General features: G+C 42.4%; 1 protein-coding gene across 1 annotated transcript in view; it reads left to right on the forward strand.

Moving 5' to 3' along the window:
- The window catches only part of NLRC5 (NLR family CARD domain containing 5), a 141,874-nt gene that overhangs the window by 60,250 nt on the left and 64,418 nt on the right, over positions 1-17,206 (forward strand). The window contains exons 17-25 of the mRNA XM_077288340.1: positions 1,241-1,330; positions 1,417-1,464; positions 3,478-3,543; positions 5,908-5,991; positions 8,355-8,438; positions 9,077-9,166; positions 10,199-10,261; positions 12,677-12,760; positions 14,586-14,666. Coding sequence (XP_077144455.1) covers positions 1,241-1,330; positions 1,417-1,464; positions 3,478-3,543; positions 5,908-5,991; positions 8,355-8,438; positions 9,077-9,166; positions 10,199-10,261; positions 12,677-12,760; positions 14,586-14,666 — 690 coding nt within the window. The remainder of the gene's footprint in view (positions 1-1,240; positions 1,331-1,416; positions 1,465-3,477; positions 3,544-5,907; positions 5,992-8,354; positions 8,439-9,076; positions 9,167-10,198; positions 10,262-12,676; positions 12,761-14,585; positions 14,667-17,206) is intronic.

Genomic DNA, 17,206 nt, shown 5'->3' on the forward strand with positions numbered 1-17,206 from the left:
TCTATTGACCGCACAGCTCCCTTCCTATTTTCTGCTATCTAGTGTTAGCGGGCCTCATTTGCTAAATCTATTTCATCTCTGCGTTTGTGCTTTCCCCTTAACTCACCGTTAATATTTGTGGGGGGCTTTTCTATATCTTTGGGGTCATTTCTCTGAGGCAAGTAAGGACTTTACTTTCCCTCTAGGAATAGGTAGTTTCTCAGGCCGTGAAGAGACGTCTAGGATTTCCAGGTAACGTTCCACGGCTGCCTATAGTTGTTTGCGGATAGGATCAGGTTGCAGTCAATCCAGATACCACTTCCCCAGAGCTGGTCGTCGGTTTAGTTACTTAGCTAGTCAAACTTGCGATCCTTGCCACTAGGATCATAACAGAGAAGGCTCTGGCACACTGGGCTTCTTGGGGAAAGAAGGATCTGGTGCGTTGGGTTTCCAGGGGAAATAAGGATCCGGCATGTTGGGTCTCTTAGGGAAAGAAGGATCTGGCACACTGGGTTTCCAGGGGACAGGAGGATTCATCACATTGGGTTTCCTGGGGAAAAAAGGATCTGGCAAGTTGGGTTCCTGGGGGAAAGAAGAAGCCGACATGTTGGGTCTACTGAAGAAAGAAAGAGCCGGCATGTTGGGTTTCACAGGGAAAGAAGGAGCCGGCATGTTGGGTGTTCCGGGGGAAAGAAGAATCTGGCACATTGAGTTTCCAGGGAAATGAAGGATTCGGCACATTGGGTTTCCGGGGGAAATAAAGTTCGGGCACGTTGGGTCTACTGGGGAAAGAAGGATTTGGCACATTGGGTTTCCAAGGGCAAGAATGATTCAGCATGTTGGCTTTCCAGTGGAAAGAAGGATCTGACACATTGGGTTTCCAATGGTCAATCATTTTGTTTTATCTGAGAGATAAGCCGCTGCTAGTGGAGTCTGACAGCGGCTCTCTCATGGAGAAAAAACTAGCGTTCTGCGTATGCAGGATTCAGGGCTAATAGCTATATGATCAGTCGGCCAGCAGCAATCTACAATGTGGATGGGGGCTTATGACTAGACAGTCTAAAGATGTGCCAGATCTTATCAACCAGCAAAGGGCACTATGATCATTTTAGGGTATTGGAAGACTGTCTAGCCTAAGTTTGCAATGTGTAAAAGTTAGATAGCTTCAGTAAATCAGCCCCCGTGTTTGCCGTTTGTGTCTTTTTTTTCCTTTTTGCATTGTTTATACAGATATTATATATGGTAATTTATTTTGTAACAGTTTGAGTAGAAATCGAATATCTCTGGGTGGCATTATGTGCTTAGCTGAGTCTTTGTCTCTGGAGAAGAACCTGACCGATGTCACCATTAGGTAAGTTTGTGATCCATTACCTCCTTGTTTTCTGCTTAATATCCAGTTTAAACAACTTAACAAATGTTTTTCTGCTGTGTCTGCAGATTAGGAGCGCAACAGAAAGTGCTGCTAACATTTCAGGAATCCAACAGGTAAAAATAGAAAGGTTATATGGATCATAAGCATTGTGTAATTGGCTGAATTACATTGAACTGATATGATGTGACAAGAGTAGGTAGGTTAGTATATATTATTATTAAATATTTTTACCTGGTCTGATATGTGAAAAACTTACCATAATTAAAGGGATTATCTGGAAATTTGTTTTTTCTTTTTGGCTATGGGGCTATGAACTTACCGGCAGGTAGTTGCTAACTACTTCCGTGTTCTGCCCCGTGACAATCTTTTCCATCTCAAGTGGTAATTCTCTGGCTTCATTTGACCTCATGTCAACACAGCAGCTCTTGCTCTTCCAGTCTGCTCTGTTGACAGGGCGTCACTGCCGACGTCATGCTGATTGATAGCCATCTTCCAGCACTTAGGCAGGGAGGAGATGGTTGCCAATTAGCATGACATCGGCAGTGACGACCCATCGACTGAGTAGAACAGAAGTGAAGATGCTCTGTTGACGTGACATTACCGGATGCAGGAGAAACACTGGTAGGGGCAGTCTATGACCATTAAACCAAAACAGATCACCGCTGTAACGAACGGAAACGGAGGCACAGATGTAGAAGTTCACATTCGTATTTATTGAAGTTAAATGTGGAACCACTAGACCACGGTACGGGGAGCTCCAAAGGGGGCGTTACTGCGTGATCCCCAGACACCCATAGTAAGTCCCCTCGAACAGGGACAGAATAGTATGCCCGGAGGACACGAGTGTTACCTTCAGTTAGACCCCGTACTCGTGGAGGCTGTCCCAGCGGAACAGATGGACCAGCAGGGTTAGTGGATGCTGCAGAGCTGACTGGAAGATACCGGGAGTTCGAGTAGAAGCAGATACCGGGAGCACTGGCGTAGGCTGGAGGAGTGGCAGGAAGACAGGCGGGACTAGACGGGTCCAGCATAGATAGTGCGGATGCAGTCCAGAATAACCGGGTAACAGATAGCAGCGGATCTGTGGAAACAGACAGTGTAAGCAGAGTACTTGGCAGATACCTCAGAAACAGAAGCGCATGTAACAGGAACTGGAAGTTAGCAACAGTGAATACTTGTTGCTCCGGCGCCCTCCCTAAGGTGGAGGAGCTAGAAATAGTAGCCAGCCACACGCTATTGGTTAGAGGCAACTTTTGGAAAATGCACACTGTCTCTTTAAGAGACCGGGAGTGAGCGCACGTGTGACCTAAGAACCCAGCCAGGGAACCTGCTGGCCGCACGCCAGGAAGCAGGAGAGGAAGGAGGGGCAGAGACTGCATTCAGACAGCGTGGAGCCGGCACAGAGCGAGCGTCCCGACGGAGACCCCTTGGAGGTACAGGAAACGGACCGGGTGTAACAACCGCAAGGCAGAACAGGCAGGTAGTTAGCAACTATCTGCCCTTAAGTTCTTAGCCCCATAGCCAAAAGGACCCCAAAGTCCCAGATAATCCCTGTAACAGGAAACATTAGTATTAACTACACTACAATCCATGACTAGAATGCTAATGGGGCAATTATGGTTCAATGAAAAATCTCACACGAGGTAACATACAGCAATTAGCAAAGATTAACTGATCAATCTCACTGGATAAATGGATCTATCCAAAAACAAATATGCCAGATATATGCCAGATATATACAAAAAGACTTGGAGCAAAATGCTTACACACAGATGGTTCAGCCCTCTTTTATTGGATGGTGGATCCTTAGGGTGCATCCGTACGTCCTATTCTGATCCTAAACATCGGATCAGTATTGCTTGTTTGATAACTAAGTTGGACGAGATCTTCAGTGCACAGATAGAAAAGGGGGCTGACTTAGCAATTGAAACATGCAATCAGCCAGCCCCCTTTACACAGAGCTAATAACATGTACTGGAAAAGAAAAAAAGTGAACACAGGCCAGGAAAAGCAGTGGCAGCAAGGAAAATTACGGTATGTCAGAAAGTCATATAATTTTCTGTGCCAGGTTGCACTAACTATTTTTTGTTCCCTGGAAAACTTCTTTAATGTTGCTTAATTTATAGGGAAGGATCTTTTATGGTCCAGAATGAAAACAGATCTGCATCACTTCAACCATCAAAGTCCTTCAGGTGAATAGAGATCACGACTATGTCTTTTGTGCATTCACACTGGCCAATTCCGTTTTAATTTTTGCCACTTTTTGTGCAAATCATAATTAATTTGTGCTAATAGAAATACCTCCCGCTAAGTTTCAATCACTTTTCAAAAAGTTGCTGGAGTTGGCATGAAAATCCAAAAAGTTGCATATTTATTTTGCTATATGTTGTGCAAAAAGTTTGCGAATTCTCCAGTTTCACGCCAGTTTTCTACCACAAACTGATGAATCTGGGCCATAACTAGAGTGGAGGATTTCTGGTTTGACATAGCTAGAAGAAATGCCAAATTCATTAAGAAGTATTTAAAAGGGTTGTCCACCTTTGGAGATATATTTTTTTCTATTTTACTTAAATGCATGGATTTTAAGCTAAAAACATTTTAGCAATTCGGTTTCAATAAAAATCTTGCACTTTTTGCCATCTACAGGCTCTGAGTTGCACTGTCTGTTGCTGGCTGCAGAATGAGTTAACTGAGAATCAGTCAGTGAGCTTACTCTCACATTCTGAGGGGACAGTTTGTAACTTACTGTATCTATTTTCTGACCTCCTCTTAGCTGATTTATGACCACAGATCATATTAAAGTTGATTGTGCAGGACACAGGGGGCAGGAGCATATACATCACAGGAGACACTGGGGCAGGAGCATGTACATCACATAGAAGACACTGGGGCAGGATCATATACATCACATAGAAGACACTGGGGCAGGAGCATATACATCACATAGAAGACACTGGGGCAGGAGCACATATATTACGTAGGAAACACTGAGGCAGTAACATATATGTTACATAGGAGACACTAGGGCATTAGTGTATACATCACATAGGTGACACTGGAACAGGAGCATATACATCACATATGACATTGGAGCAGGAGCATATACATAACAGGACAGTGAGGCAGGAGCATATACATTACAGTATATAGGAATCACTGGGGCAGGAGCATATACATCACATAGAAGACACAGGGGCAGGAGCATATACATCACAGGAGACACTGGGGCAGGAGTATATACATCACAGGAGACACTGGGGCAGGAGCATGTACATCACAGGAGACACTGGGGCAGGAGTATATACATCACATAGAAGACACTGGGGCAGGAGCATATACATCACATAGAAGACACTGGGGCAGGAGCATATACATCACATAGAAGACACAGGGGCAGAAGCACATATATTACGTAGGAAACACTGAGGCAGTAACATATATGTTACATAGGAGACACTAGGGCATTAGTGTATACATCACATAGGTGACACTGGAACAGGAGCATATACATCACATATGACATTGGAGCAGGAGCATATACATAACAGGACAGTGAGGCAGGAGCATATACATTACAGTATATAGGAATCACTGGGGCAGGAGCATATACATCACATAGAAGACACAGGGGCAGGAGTATATACATCACAGGAGACACTGGGGCAGGAGCATATACATTACAGTATATAGGAATCACTGGGGCAGGAGTATATACATCACATAGAAGACACAGGGGCAGGAGTATATACATCACAGGAGACACTGGGGCAGGAGTATATACATCACAGGAGACACTGGGGCAGGAGCATGTACATCACAGGAGACACTGGGGCAGGAGCATGTACATCACAGGAGACACAGGGGCAGGAGTATATACATCACAGGAGACACTGGGGCAGGAGTATATACATCACAGGAGACACTGGGGCAGGAGTATATACATCACAGGAGACACTGGGGCAGGAGTATATACATCACAGGAGACACTGGGGCAGGAGCATATACATCACAGGAGACACTGCAACTGCTGTATGCATTAGTGTGATGGGAGTGCAGCGCTCACTAATTTCACCCACAAAGGACATCCCGAAGCTGGCACTGGCCAGCGCCAGGACGTAATCCTTCATTTTGTGCACTGCAGTATTCAGAAGTGAATGTTGCGTGCGCATGTTCACAGTGTAAATAGGAATTAAAGGACCAGCAGCCATGAAAACGGGGATGCCAGCCCAAACACTGCGGTTCCCAGGAATCTGCCCAGAGAGAAGGACATCTCGAGCCATTTACAGCCCACAGACCGGAGGTTCCTCACCCCTGCTATAGTGGACTCTGTATCAAAAATAGCGTACAAATTGCCAATCTTGATGAATTTTCCCCTTAGTATGTATATGTCTCTGGAGGTACTTCATGGAATTGTCTTAAAGCCCCTTCCATCCTGCCCCCACTGTAATTACATGATGAAGAATATGAGAACAATAAAGCTGTCACCATTCTTTGGCTGGATATTCAGGGCCTAACGATTCTGTATTATTCTTCTCTCTGTACGTGTTTCTTTGAAGTCTGACAGATTACCCCATGACTTCCAAGAAGCTGAGGAGACTCATGCTGGCACTGATCAAGTGTTCGGATCTCACACGGATAAAGTATGTAGTCGTTTCACAATGTGGTTTGATACTTTTCTGTTCCATTGCAGCATGATAATGATACATTGTAACACCTTACAAGACATTAAGCAATTTTTGATTAATACAATGCTTCGGGTTATAGGCGTCATTACTATGACATGGACAGACTTTGGGAAACATAGAATAGAAAGATGTCACAGCTCTTATAGGACTCAGAAGCAATTGGGTCGATCAGAGCGTCCCTTTTTGAGGATCAGGCCCCCGAATGCTGTCCGATTTTTTTTTTTTTTTCACCGACCCATAGACTTTTATTGCCGAGTTTGATCTGACACTCAGATCAATATCTGACATGTATTCAAGATTTTGCAAAGACCACTCTGTCCGCATAAAATCAGACATGTGAAAACCCCGTAGACTAGTAGGTACGACTTGGGTGCTATCCATAAAAAACACCGATATAACTTGTATGAGAAAAACGGACATCTGAATGAGCCTTTAAACGATAAAGACGTTCCGACAATCTACCAGGTTCGGTTTTTATAAATGGGTGAGAATAATCTGATGCAAGGAAGGAAAAATGGATGATATATAGAAGACAAACACTTAATGTAATACAGCTGTTAAACTGGAAATAAATGTGTAACAATGCCCAGATGTCACAATACAAGCTGCATACATGACCACTAGACCTCCATGGCCTGATAATGATGCTGTAATATCAATGTCAGAATGGCTGAGTAATCCTTTACGAAAGTTTAACTCAATCTCTGCCCACCCAGCCCGATCGACAGCTCCTCAGTGTCGCTCCTTTGTGCTGCATCTGATCCTCTGCCCACTTAGTCTGACCGCTCCTCAGTGTCCCTCCTCTATGCTGCAGCTGAACCTCTGCCCACTTAACCTGACAGGTCCTCAGTGTCCCTCCACTATGCTGCTGCTGAACCTCTGCCCACTTAGTCTGACAGCTCCTCAGTGTCCCTCCTGTGCTGCAGCTGAACCTCTGCCCACTTAGCCTGACAGCTCCTCAACGTCCCTCCTCTGTGCTGCGTCTGATCCTCTGCCCACTTAGTCTGACAGCTCCTCAGTGTCCCTCCTGTGCTGCAGCTGAACCTCTGCCCACTTAGCCTGACAGCTCCTCAACGTCCATCCTCTGTGCTGCGTCTGATCCTCTGCCCACTTAGCCTGATAACTCCTCAATGTCCCTCCTCTGTGCTGCATCTGATCCTCTGCCCACTTAGCCCGATAACTCCTCAGTGTCCCTCCTCTATGCTGCAGCTGAACCTCTGCCCACTTAGCCTGACAGCTCCTCAGTGTCCCTCCTCTATGCTGCTGCTGAACCTCTGCCCACTTAGCTTGACAGCTCCTCAGTGTCGCTCCTCTATGCTGCAGCTGATCCTCTGCCCACTTAGCCTGACAGCTCCTCAGTGTCCCTCCTCTATGCTGCTGCTGATCCTCTGCCCACTTAGTCTGACAGCTCCTCAGTGTCCCTCCTCTATGCTGCTGCTGATCCTTTGCCCACTTAGCCTGATAATTCCTCAATGTCCCTCCTCTATGCTGCTGATGAACCTCTGCCCACTTAGCCTGACAGCTCCTCAGTGTCCCTCCTCTATGCTGCATCTGATCCTCTGCCCACTTAGTCTGATAACTCCTCAGTGTCCCTCCTCTATGCTGCTGATGAACCTCTGCCCACTTAGTCTGACAGCTCCTCAGTGTCCCTCCTCTATGCTGCATCTGATCCTCTGCCCACTTAGTCTGATAACTCCTCAGTGTCCCTCCTCTATGCTGCTGATGAACCTCTGCCCACTTAGTCTGACAGCTCCTCAGTGTCCCTCCTCTATGCTGCATCTGAACATCTGCCCACTTAGTCTGACTGTTCCTCAGTGTCCCTCCTCTGTGCTACTGAACCTCCGCCCATACAACTTAACTGACGGCTCCTCAGTGTCCCTCCTCTATACTGCTGCTGAACCTCTGCACATCTAGCTTAATTCAGTTCCTTGTCCCTTCTTTGTGCTTCTGCTCAACCTTCGCTCACCTAGCCTGATTGACAGTCCCTCAGTGTCCCTCCTCCCTGTTGCTGAGATCTCCCACTGCTCAGTACAAGCTGCATCTGTCAGTCAGGAAACTGAATCCTCTTGGTTTCATGACTTCTATCACTCTATCAGTGGACTTATAAAATATTCATCTTATTATCACATCAGTATTATACAGCCATTCTGACATGGATTTTTAAAGTAAGTACACCAACCTCATCAGATCAAAGAGATCTAATTATTAATATATACACATTTTATCAAGAAATCTGGTGATAGAACCTCTTTAAATTATTATCAAATGACTACAGACAAACAGCGATATCACTAATCTGATTTTATGTCTTTCTACAGTTTGTCCAAGAATGCCCTGAATTGCCAAATGATCGAAATCCTGCTGCATCACTTCCCACAACTTCCCCACTTGACGAAGCTTAAGTAAGGCAACACTGTAGACGTTTGCCTGTGGATGCCCTATAATGTGTAGCCTCAGACTACAGTCACCAATTACCTTTTCCCCATTGAAGCATATGCACGCTCAACCCAACGAAGCATGCATGTGCATAGAAAGGTCAAGATGAATAGTTTTCAGCTGAGTGAGAGTTTGGTCTTCAATTTGTATATATTAAAGGGGTTGTCCTTACGTATCACTTCAAGTCTGCAATCTCTCTATGTGACTGCAGACTTGTGAATCCTCACAGCACGCACACTGTGCACTGTCAGGATTCTCCGGGACCTGTGACAGCTGCAATTTGTATTCAGGTGGTCACATGCCAACTAGTTGTGTGTGGTCTCTCTCAATACAAGTGATACGTCTAGTCGGCATGTGACTGCTTGCATGCAAATTGCACCAGCAGCGGAGAATCCTGACAGCGTGCAGTGTGCACATCGAATAACTGCAACTTATGCCCCAAACCTGGACAACCCCTTTTAGAACACAACAGGAGCATCAATTTTTCTTACTATTTTTTCCCCGTCCACGGGACCAAACATCGAGTGTGAACATAACCTTATATGTGTAAGCCGGTAGCTTCTGGATGCTTCACGGGGCAATCATTTCTTTCTTTTGCTCTCAGCATCAGTACAGGCGACCTTTCCCCGGGCTGTGTGATCCTACTGGCCAGCTCTATCAACATCTGTGACCACATTACAGAAGTTGACGTAAGGTAATCAGCGACTTCCGCTACTGCATCGAATATTCTTAAAGGGGTTTTCCAATTTTGGAAAATCCTTGTTCCCCAGGTACAATAAAAAAAAAGTCAAAACAGTGCTTTACTCTTCATCCTCAGGTCCACCACTGAGTATCCACCTCTGCATTTAATGTCTGTTATTGCCTGCAAACATACGAAGCAATGATGAAGACTCAGGCCTGGACCAGGGGAGGGAGAATAAAGCTTTTTTTTTTTTTACAAACTGCAACCAGAGGACAGGGATTTTCTGAAACTTTAACATTTTGGAAGGAACCTTAAGATATTTAGAGCTATTTACATGGGTCCTAAAAAAAGTGCATTTTGTGCCAAAAAATATAAATTCATATTATAAGTCATTTTTTACATTTCTAATGCTGGCAGCTCCTTACTATATCTAAATTATTTCAATTAAAGGTGTTTTCCTCTTTGGTGACAATTTAAATTAATGTATTTTGGGCTAAAAATCATTATTGTAATTGGGTTTCATTCAATGTTTTGTATCATTTAGCTTTTACAGCCTTGGACATTAAACCTTGATGTGGTCTGTGGTCATAAATCAGCCATGAGAAGCTCAGAAAAGAGACAGAAACTCTCCTTTCAGATTGTCAGAACGAGCTCACTGACAGATTCTCAGTTAACTCATTCTGTAGCCAGCAATAGACTGTGCAACACAGAGGCTGTAGAAGGCAAATAGTGCAACATTTTTATAGAAACCCAATTGCAAAAATAACTGTTAGCCCCTAAATTGTAAATTTAAGTGAAAAAAAAAAATTTCCTAGAAGGTGGACCGCCCATTTTAGGGGATTTCTAATTAATTAGATTTATGGAATACTAATAGAATATGTCATAAATGTCTAATTAATAAAAGACTGGATGCAGGACCCTGAAATGTTTGATGAAACATGTTATCATACCACTTAGGAGGTATCAGGGTGATAATTAGCAATAAATTAAAAAATAAATGTTTGGTTAATCTCATGCATATGTTAACGAGTCTCTTGCTTGCAGATCTCCTAAATATATCTGCTTACATTTACAAAGGCAGCAGAAGGCCAGCAAGGTTTTTTGCAGGTATGTGATACGGGTAAATGTCACGCACGCTTCTGTAGAAATCCTGTGAAGACGACCCCCGCAGCATCGGTGGCTGACCCTACAGACAGCATTATTTGTCTTTTAATTTAATTTACGGGATATAAATTTTCTTGACATGTTGCATGACAACCACTAGAGGGGGCTATGTCTATTTTATACGTTTTACAACCATAAAGCAAAGGTAGGCAAACAGTGTATGAGTATATATTCAACTGCAAAAAAAAAGACTATTCTCAACATTAGAGAACCCAAGCATCTGCCTTAAAAATAAAATATATATATACAGTTTTTTTTATTTTTTTTAATGTACAGATACATGTGTATACAGCAAGTGAAAAAAAGTGTTAAACACGTGACCAATTTTCTAAGTAAAAATATTTCTAAAGATGATATTGACATGAAATTCTCACCAGATGTTGGTAACAACCCATCCAATCCACACAGGCAAAGAAATTAAAACATAGATGTCTATAAATTAAGTTATGTGTAATAATGAGAAATGACGCAGGGAAAAAGTATTGAACACATGAAGAAATAGAGATACAAAAAGCTATGGAAAGTCATGACACCAGCTGAAATCTATCAGTATTTAAGAAACAATCCTACCACTTAGTGATAAATAGTATCAGCTGGTTCAACTGATGGCCTATAAAAAGTTGTTTTATTACCAAGGTGTCACACAAGAAAACATTCCATGAGAGGGTAAAACCAGTAAACTGTCTCAAGACCTTTGCAACCTTATTGTTGCAAAACATACTGATGGCATTGACAGAATATTTTGTAAGCTACTGACAGTTCCAGTGACCCCCATTGGGGCCATGATCCGAAAGTGGAAAGAGCAAAATTTCACCATAAATCGGACAAAGCCAGGTGCTCCCAGCAAGATTTTTGGCAGAGGAGTGAAAATAATTATCAGAAGAATTGACCAAGAGCTAAGAACCACATGTGGAAAGCTACAGACAGTCCTCAAATCAGTAGGTACAATTGTTTCAAAGAAAACAATAAAGAATGCACTTAACCTTTGGGGCCTGCATGCACGCTCACTAGTGATGAGCGAATATACTCGTTACTCGAGATTTCTCGAGCATGCTCGGGGGTCCTCCGAGTATTTTTTAGTGCTCGGCGTTTTAGTTTTTAGCGCCGCAGCTGAATGATTTACATCTGTTAGCCAGCATAAGTACATGTGGGGATTCCCTAGCAACCAGGCAACCCCCACATGTACTTATGCTGGCTATCAGATGTAAATCATTCAGCTGCAGCGCTAAAAACTAAAACTCCGAGCACTAAAAAATACTCGGAGGACCCCCGAGCATGCTCGAGAAATCTCGAGTAACGAGTATATTCGCTCATCACTAACGCTCACCACACAAGACTCCATGGCTGAACAAAAGGCATGTTCAATCTCGTTTAAAGTTTGCTCAACAACATTTAGACAAGCCTGTGAAATACTGGGAGAATATAGTCTGGTCCGATGAGACCAACATTGAACTCTTTGGATGCCATAAGACACAGCATGTTTGGAGGCCAAAAGGCACTGCATATCACCCCAAAACACCATACCAACAGTGAAGTTTGGAGGTGGGAACATCATGGTGTGGAGCTGTTTTTCAGCCTACAACACTGGCAAACTTCATATAACTGAAGGAAGGATGAATGGACAAATGACCTGAGACATTCTTCATAAAAAATCTGCTGCCATCTACAAGGAGGATGAAGATGAAACGAGAGTTGATATTTTGTCAAGACACTGATCCCAAACCCACAGCCAAGGAAACTTTCAACGCTGCTAGAATGGTCGAGCCAATCACCGGACCTGAATCCAATAGATAATGTATGGAAGGAACTAAAGCTCAGAGTTCATAGAAGGAGCCCATAGAACACTCAGGATGTGAAGAGTGTTTGTGTGGAAGAATGGGCCAAAATCATAACTGAGCAATGCCTGCGACTAGTTTCTCCATGCAGGAGGCATCTTGAAGCTTCATCACCAACAAAGACTTTTGTATGAAGTATTAAATACATTTCTGTAAGCGTATTCAATCCTTTTTCTCTGTCATTTCTCATTATAACACATAACTTAATATATGGACATCTCTGATTTGATTTATTTTCTTGTGTGGATTGGATGGGTCGTTATCGACATCAGGCGAAAATTTCATGTCAATAGCACCTTTAGAACTAGATTAACTTAGAAAATTTGTGACGTTTTCAATACTTATTTCACCCGCTCTATATTCTGCTATCTCATATTTTACCAGATGTCAAGTTTTGGTTGTAAGTTGTAAAATTGTAACTGCATGAATAAGCTGCCGAGAGTCGCAGTAGTGTTACATGTCTGAGCTGTCAGTCAGCGTGACAGCTAGGAGATTTATTATAACTACAATAAATGTCTTTCAGATTTAACAATTGTAACATTGGTATGAATGATATCACAAACCTCATGAAAATACTCCAGCAGAATCCTCGCCTGTTTGAAGTCAGGTATGTCTCTTGAAATCTCTTTGCTTTTCTTGTCTTGAGCACACAAAAGAGAAGAAAATGGTACATTTTAATGAAACATTTTCTTTTTTCTTATTATTTAATATACTCTTCACAGCCCTTATAATTCTTAAGATTTGCCCCTCATCGCAGATACTTGTATCTATGGTTAAAGTATATATTTTTTAAGAATGAATGTTAACTAAATTATATCACTACACAATGATAATCAGCAATTGTCAGTGACTGAAAAAATACAGCCATTCATTGATTGGATAATACTACCATAGTATCACGAACGGGTCACATCCTCTTGGGAGATCTGGGGTTAGAAGATCACTACGTATTGTGAATCGCAGATCTTCTATTTAGCCTGTGTGTTTGTGTCCCATATTACTTGGATTTGGTTTCCTTTGGCTCTATGTTGGTGAGAAACTTGCAGCTCCATTTTCAGCTGCTTCTGATCTGGTCATTACCTCTCCCTATAAAATCTGGTCATACCTTCTCCTCCTTGCCTGTGAAAGCTTTGCTTCCTAGCTAATTGGAGACGCTGTTCTGTATTGGAGATCATTGTTGCTACTGGAGATTGTTGTTGTTTATGGGTGTATGCTTTACTCCTTAACCTATTCCCATTTGGTCAATACTTTCCTATCCTTCCCTATATACCTCTCTACCTTTGGTGAGTGTTTTTTTGTTGCTTTCTGTTATTCCTGTTTTGTCTTTATGTCTTGTTTACCTTTCATTTCTGTCCCATGCCTCACGGGGTAGGGGAGGGGACAGATCAGGGTTCAACAGGGGCATAGTAGGGCCAAAGACTCAGGCCTCTCTACCTTCAAGGGTACCCCCGGGACAGGGATAGTTAGGGTCCCAGTTTCAGGGACAGTTTGAGGTCCCCTTTCTTACCGAAGACCGTCACAGTGTGACACATAGAGTAACCAAATAATACCAGCATACAACTGAGCAAAACCACCATGCCAAGTAATTTATCCATGTAAAGCCTGAGTAATACCACCAAAGAGTGATAGAATACTATTGCCATATAATGTATCCTCACACATCCCTTGTAGATTGTGGAGCCCTCGTGGGCAGGGTCCTCTCTCCTCCTTTACCTGTCACTGACTTGGTTTATGATTACTGTACTTGTTCTTTGCTATGTATACCTCTTTTCACATGTAAAGCACCATGGAATAAATAATAATAATAATCATAAATAGTAGCCAAATAATAATGCCATATAGTCAGGGTCTGCTCCAGGTTTATACTAGCCTTTGAACAACAAAGTCCCCGTGGCCCTTCTTCACTTTCCTCGTCGCCTTCTAAGAGCTATAACTTTTTTATTTCTCATTATTGTTGTATCAGGGCTTGTTCTTTGCGTTACTTTTTATCATTACTATGTGCCATACAACTTTCTCGTCTCTTTCTACTCCATTTTGGGGGATGGGAGGTGACCGAAAAAAAATTTTTCTGCACTTTCTATACACTTTTTGGTTTTGGCGTTCCCTATATGAGACAAATATTATAATATTTTAGATTTTATATATATTATGAGAGAATGTCTGTATTTTTTATGTCTTACTACTTCCTGTCCATATGGGATAAATATTATGATATTCTATTCAGTCATACACGCATACCAAATATGTTATTATTTTTTATTAATTTTTTCCTCTTTTATATAGATCTGGAAAAAATGTTTGTTTTTTTCTACATTTCACTGTTTTTGTTTTGTTTTGTTTTTTTCATTTTAATTGATCCTTATATGTGTATTTTAAAATTACTGATCCCAGAACTGTATTCTGCCCTTTGTTAAAACTGTTTTTTTTTCCAGTCTGTGCTCAAACAATCTATTAGAGGACGGCATCCTGCAGTTACTTTTGTCTATCAAAAATGTGACGGAGATCAGCGCCAGGTAAAAAAGAAATAACTGAAGTGTAAAGCATGGATTTATACAGCTAATACATAGGAGATTTATTAAAATCAGTGCAAAGGAAAAGAAGAACATTTACCTCTTCCTGTAGACCACCACTCCATTTTTCCTCTTTCTTCCAGCTCCCAAATTGCAAAATACTATTTTTTTATATTTTGTATTTTTTAGTGTTGTTTTAGTGAGGTGTAGTACTGTTTTTGACCTGAAGATGTCAGCATGGTAACTGTTATTAATTAGCGTATAGTTCTCCATAGAAGGAAATGGAAATGACAATATTCACGGGGTATAAAATATAGGCATCATGTAAATGATGAGGAAAATGTAAGAGAGGTATTTTTGCAAATGGGTGGTAAAAATTCATGACTCAACTGCAATAATTATAATAAAAGCGCAGTGTGCGTGAAGGTGGTCTGAAGGCCCACGGGCTTCGATGTGCTATCCATGTGCTGCCTCTATATAATGGAATTTTTTTCCAATTATGTGGAAACTGATAGATACAACCTCTGCATAAGAAATATAAATTGCTCCATAGCAGATCTATTATCAGATCAGTGGGGGTCTGACTGCTGATTGAAGGGGCCATAGCTCTCCAGTGAGCGCTGCATCCATCCCCTTTACTGGTCGGGTGTCTGTATATATTGTTATGACTGTGCCTGGTAGTGCTGCTCTGTACCACTCAATGCCATCCGGTGAATGGGACTGTGCGGCTGTAATACAGCTCTTTTTGGTGAGATTGATCGTTTGGCTCCAAGTATCAGAAAGACCTGGCTCTTTTGGATCCCAAACGAATCCCTATTAAATATGTATTCATGCCCAGGTGAACATGTATTCTTGGTAAAATCACTGCAGTCCTCAGTGGTCATGTTGGAGGATGAACACTTGTTTTATTCCCAGTAAATTGCAAAGGGCTCTCACTGGGGCTACGGCTCCCATTGTGATCAAAAGGGAGTCAGCTCTTTGCGCTGGATCACTCGCAGATGACCCATCATTGTTGAAGAGAAGTTGCCCAAGTTGTCAGAAGGGCAAAAGTTAGGAACCGTCCAAGTGTGGGTATGAAGGTGTTGGGAGTCAGCTCTTTGTGCCAGATCAGTCTCAAATTATGCATCATCGTTCAAGAGCATTTGTCTAAGTAGCCACAAGGTCAAAGTCAGGAACAGTTCAATTGTGTATGTGAAGGTGTCAGTAGTCAGTTCTTTGTGCTGGATTGGTGACATATGACCCATCATCGTTCAAGAGAAGTTGCCTAAGTAGCTGGAAGGACAAAAATCAAGAGCAGTTCAAGTGTGCATTTGAAGGTGTCGGTAGTCGGCTCTTTGTGCTGAATCGATCGTGAACGCCCCATCATTGTTCAAGAGAACTTGCCTAATTAGCTGGAAGGGCAAAAGTTAAGAAGTGTGGGTGTGAGAGATGTTGGTAATGGGGGAGACCCTTAACCAGAGTATCAAAGTGTGAGCAGAAAGGAGCCACCAGAAACTCAACATCCCATTTTATTCACCCAGCGAGGACCTAAAGAGTGTCCGGCTGCCATATGTTATGCCAGTGTACAGTGGGTATACTATTTTTGCTGTATGGTTCAGCAGTGAAACAGATACAGTTGTGGTCAAAAGTATTGACACCCCTGCAATTCTGTCAGATAATACTCAGTTTCTTCCTGAAAATGATTGCAAACACAAATTCTTTGGTATTATTATCTTCCTTTAATTTGTCTTAAATGAAAAAACACAAAAAGAATTGTCCTAAAGCCAAATTGGATATAATTCCACACCAAACATAAAAAAGGGGGTGGACAAAAGTATTGGCACTGTTCAAAAAATCATGTGATGCTTCTCTAATTTGTGTAATTAACAGCACCTGTAACTTACCTGTGGCACCTAACAGGTGTTGGCAATAACTAAATCACACTTGCAGCCAGTTGACATGGATTAAAGTTGACTCAACCTCGGTCCTGTGTCCTTGTGTGTACCACATTGAGCATGGAGAAAACAAAGACCACCAAAGAACTGTCTGAGGACTTGAGAAACCAAATTGTGAGGAAGCAAGAGCAATCTCAAGGCTACAAGTCCATCTCCAAAGACCTGAATGTTCCTGTGTCTACTGTGCGCAGTGTCATCAAGAAGTTTAAAGCCCATGGCACTGTGGCTAACCTCCCTAGATGTGGACGGAAAAGAAAAATTGTCAAGAGATTTCAATGCAAGATTGTGCAGATGTTGGATAAAGAACCTCGACTAACATCCAAACAAGTTCAAGCTGCCCTGCAGTCCGAGGGTACAACAGTGTCAACCCGTACTATCCATCGGCATCTGAATGAAAAGGGACTGTATGGTAGGAGACCCAAGAAGACCCCACTTCTTACCCCGAGACATAAAAAAGCCAGGCTGGAGTTATCCTAAACTTACCTGAAAAAGCCTAAAACGTTTTGGAAGAATGTTCTCTGGTCAGATGAGACAAAAGTAGAGCTTTTGGGGCAAAGGCATCAATATAGAGTTTACAGGAGAAAAAAAGAGGCATTCAAAGAAAAGAAC

Source organism: Ranitomeya variabilis, chromosome 2 (assembly GCF_051348905.1).
Source record: "Ranitomeya variabilis isolate aRanVar5 chromosome 2, aRanVar5.hap1, whole genome shotgun sequence".
NCBI classification, from domain to species: domain Eukaryota; kingdom Metazoa; phylum Chordata; class Amphibia; order Anura; family Dendrobatidae; genus Ranitomeya; species Ranitomeya variabilis.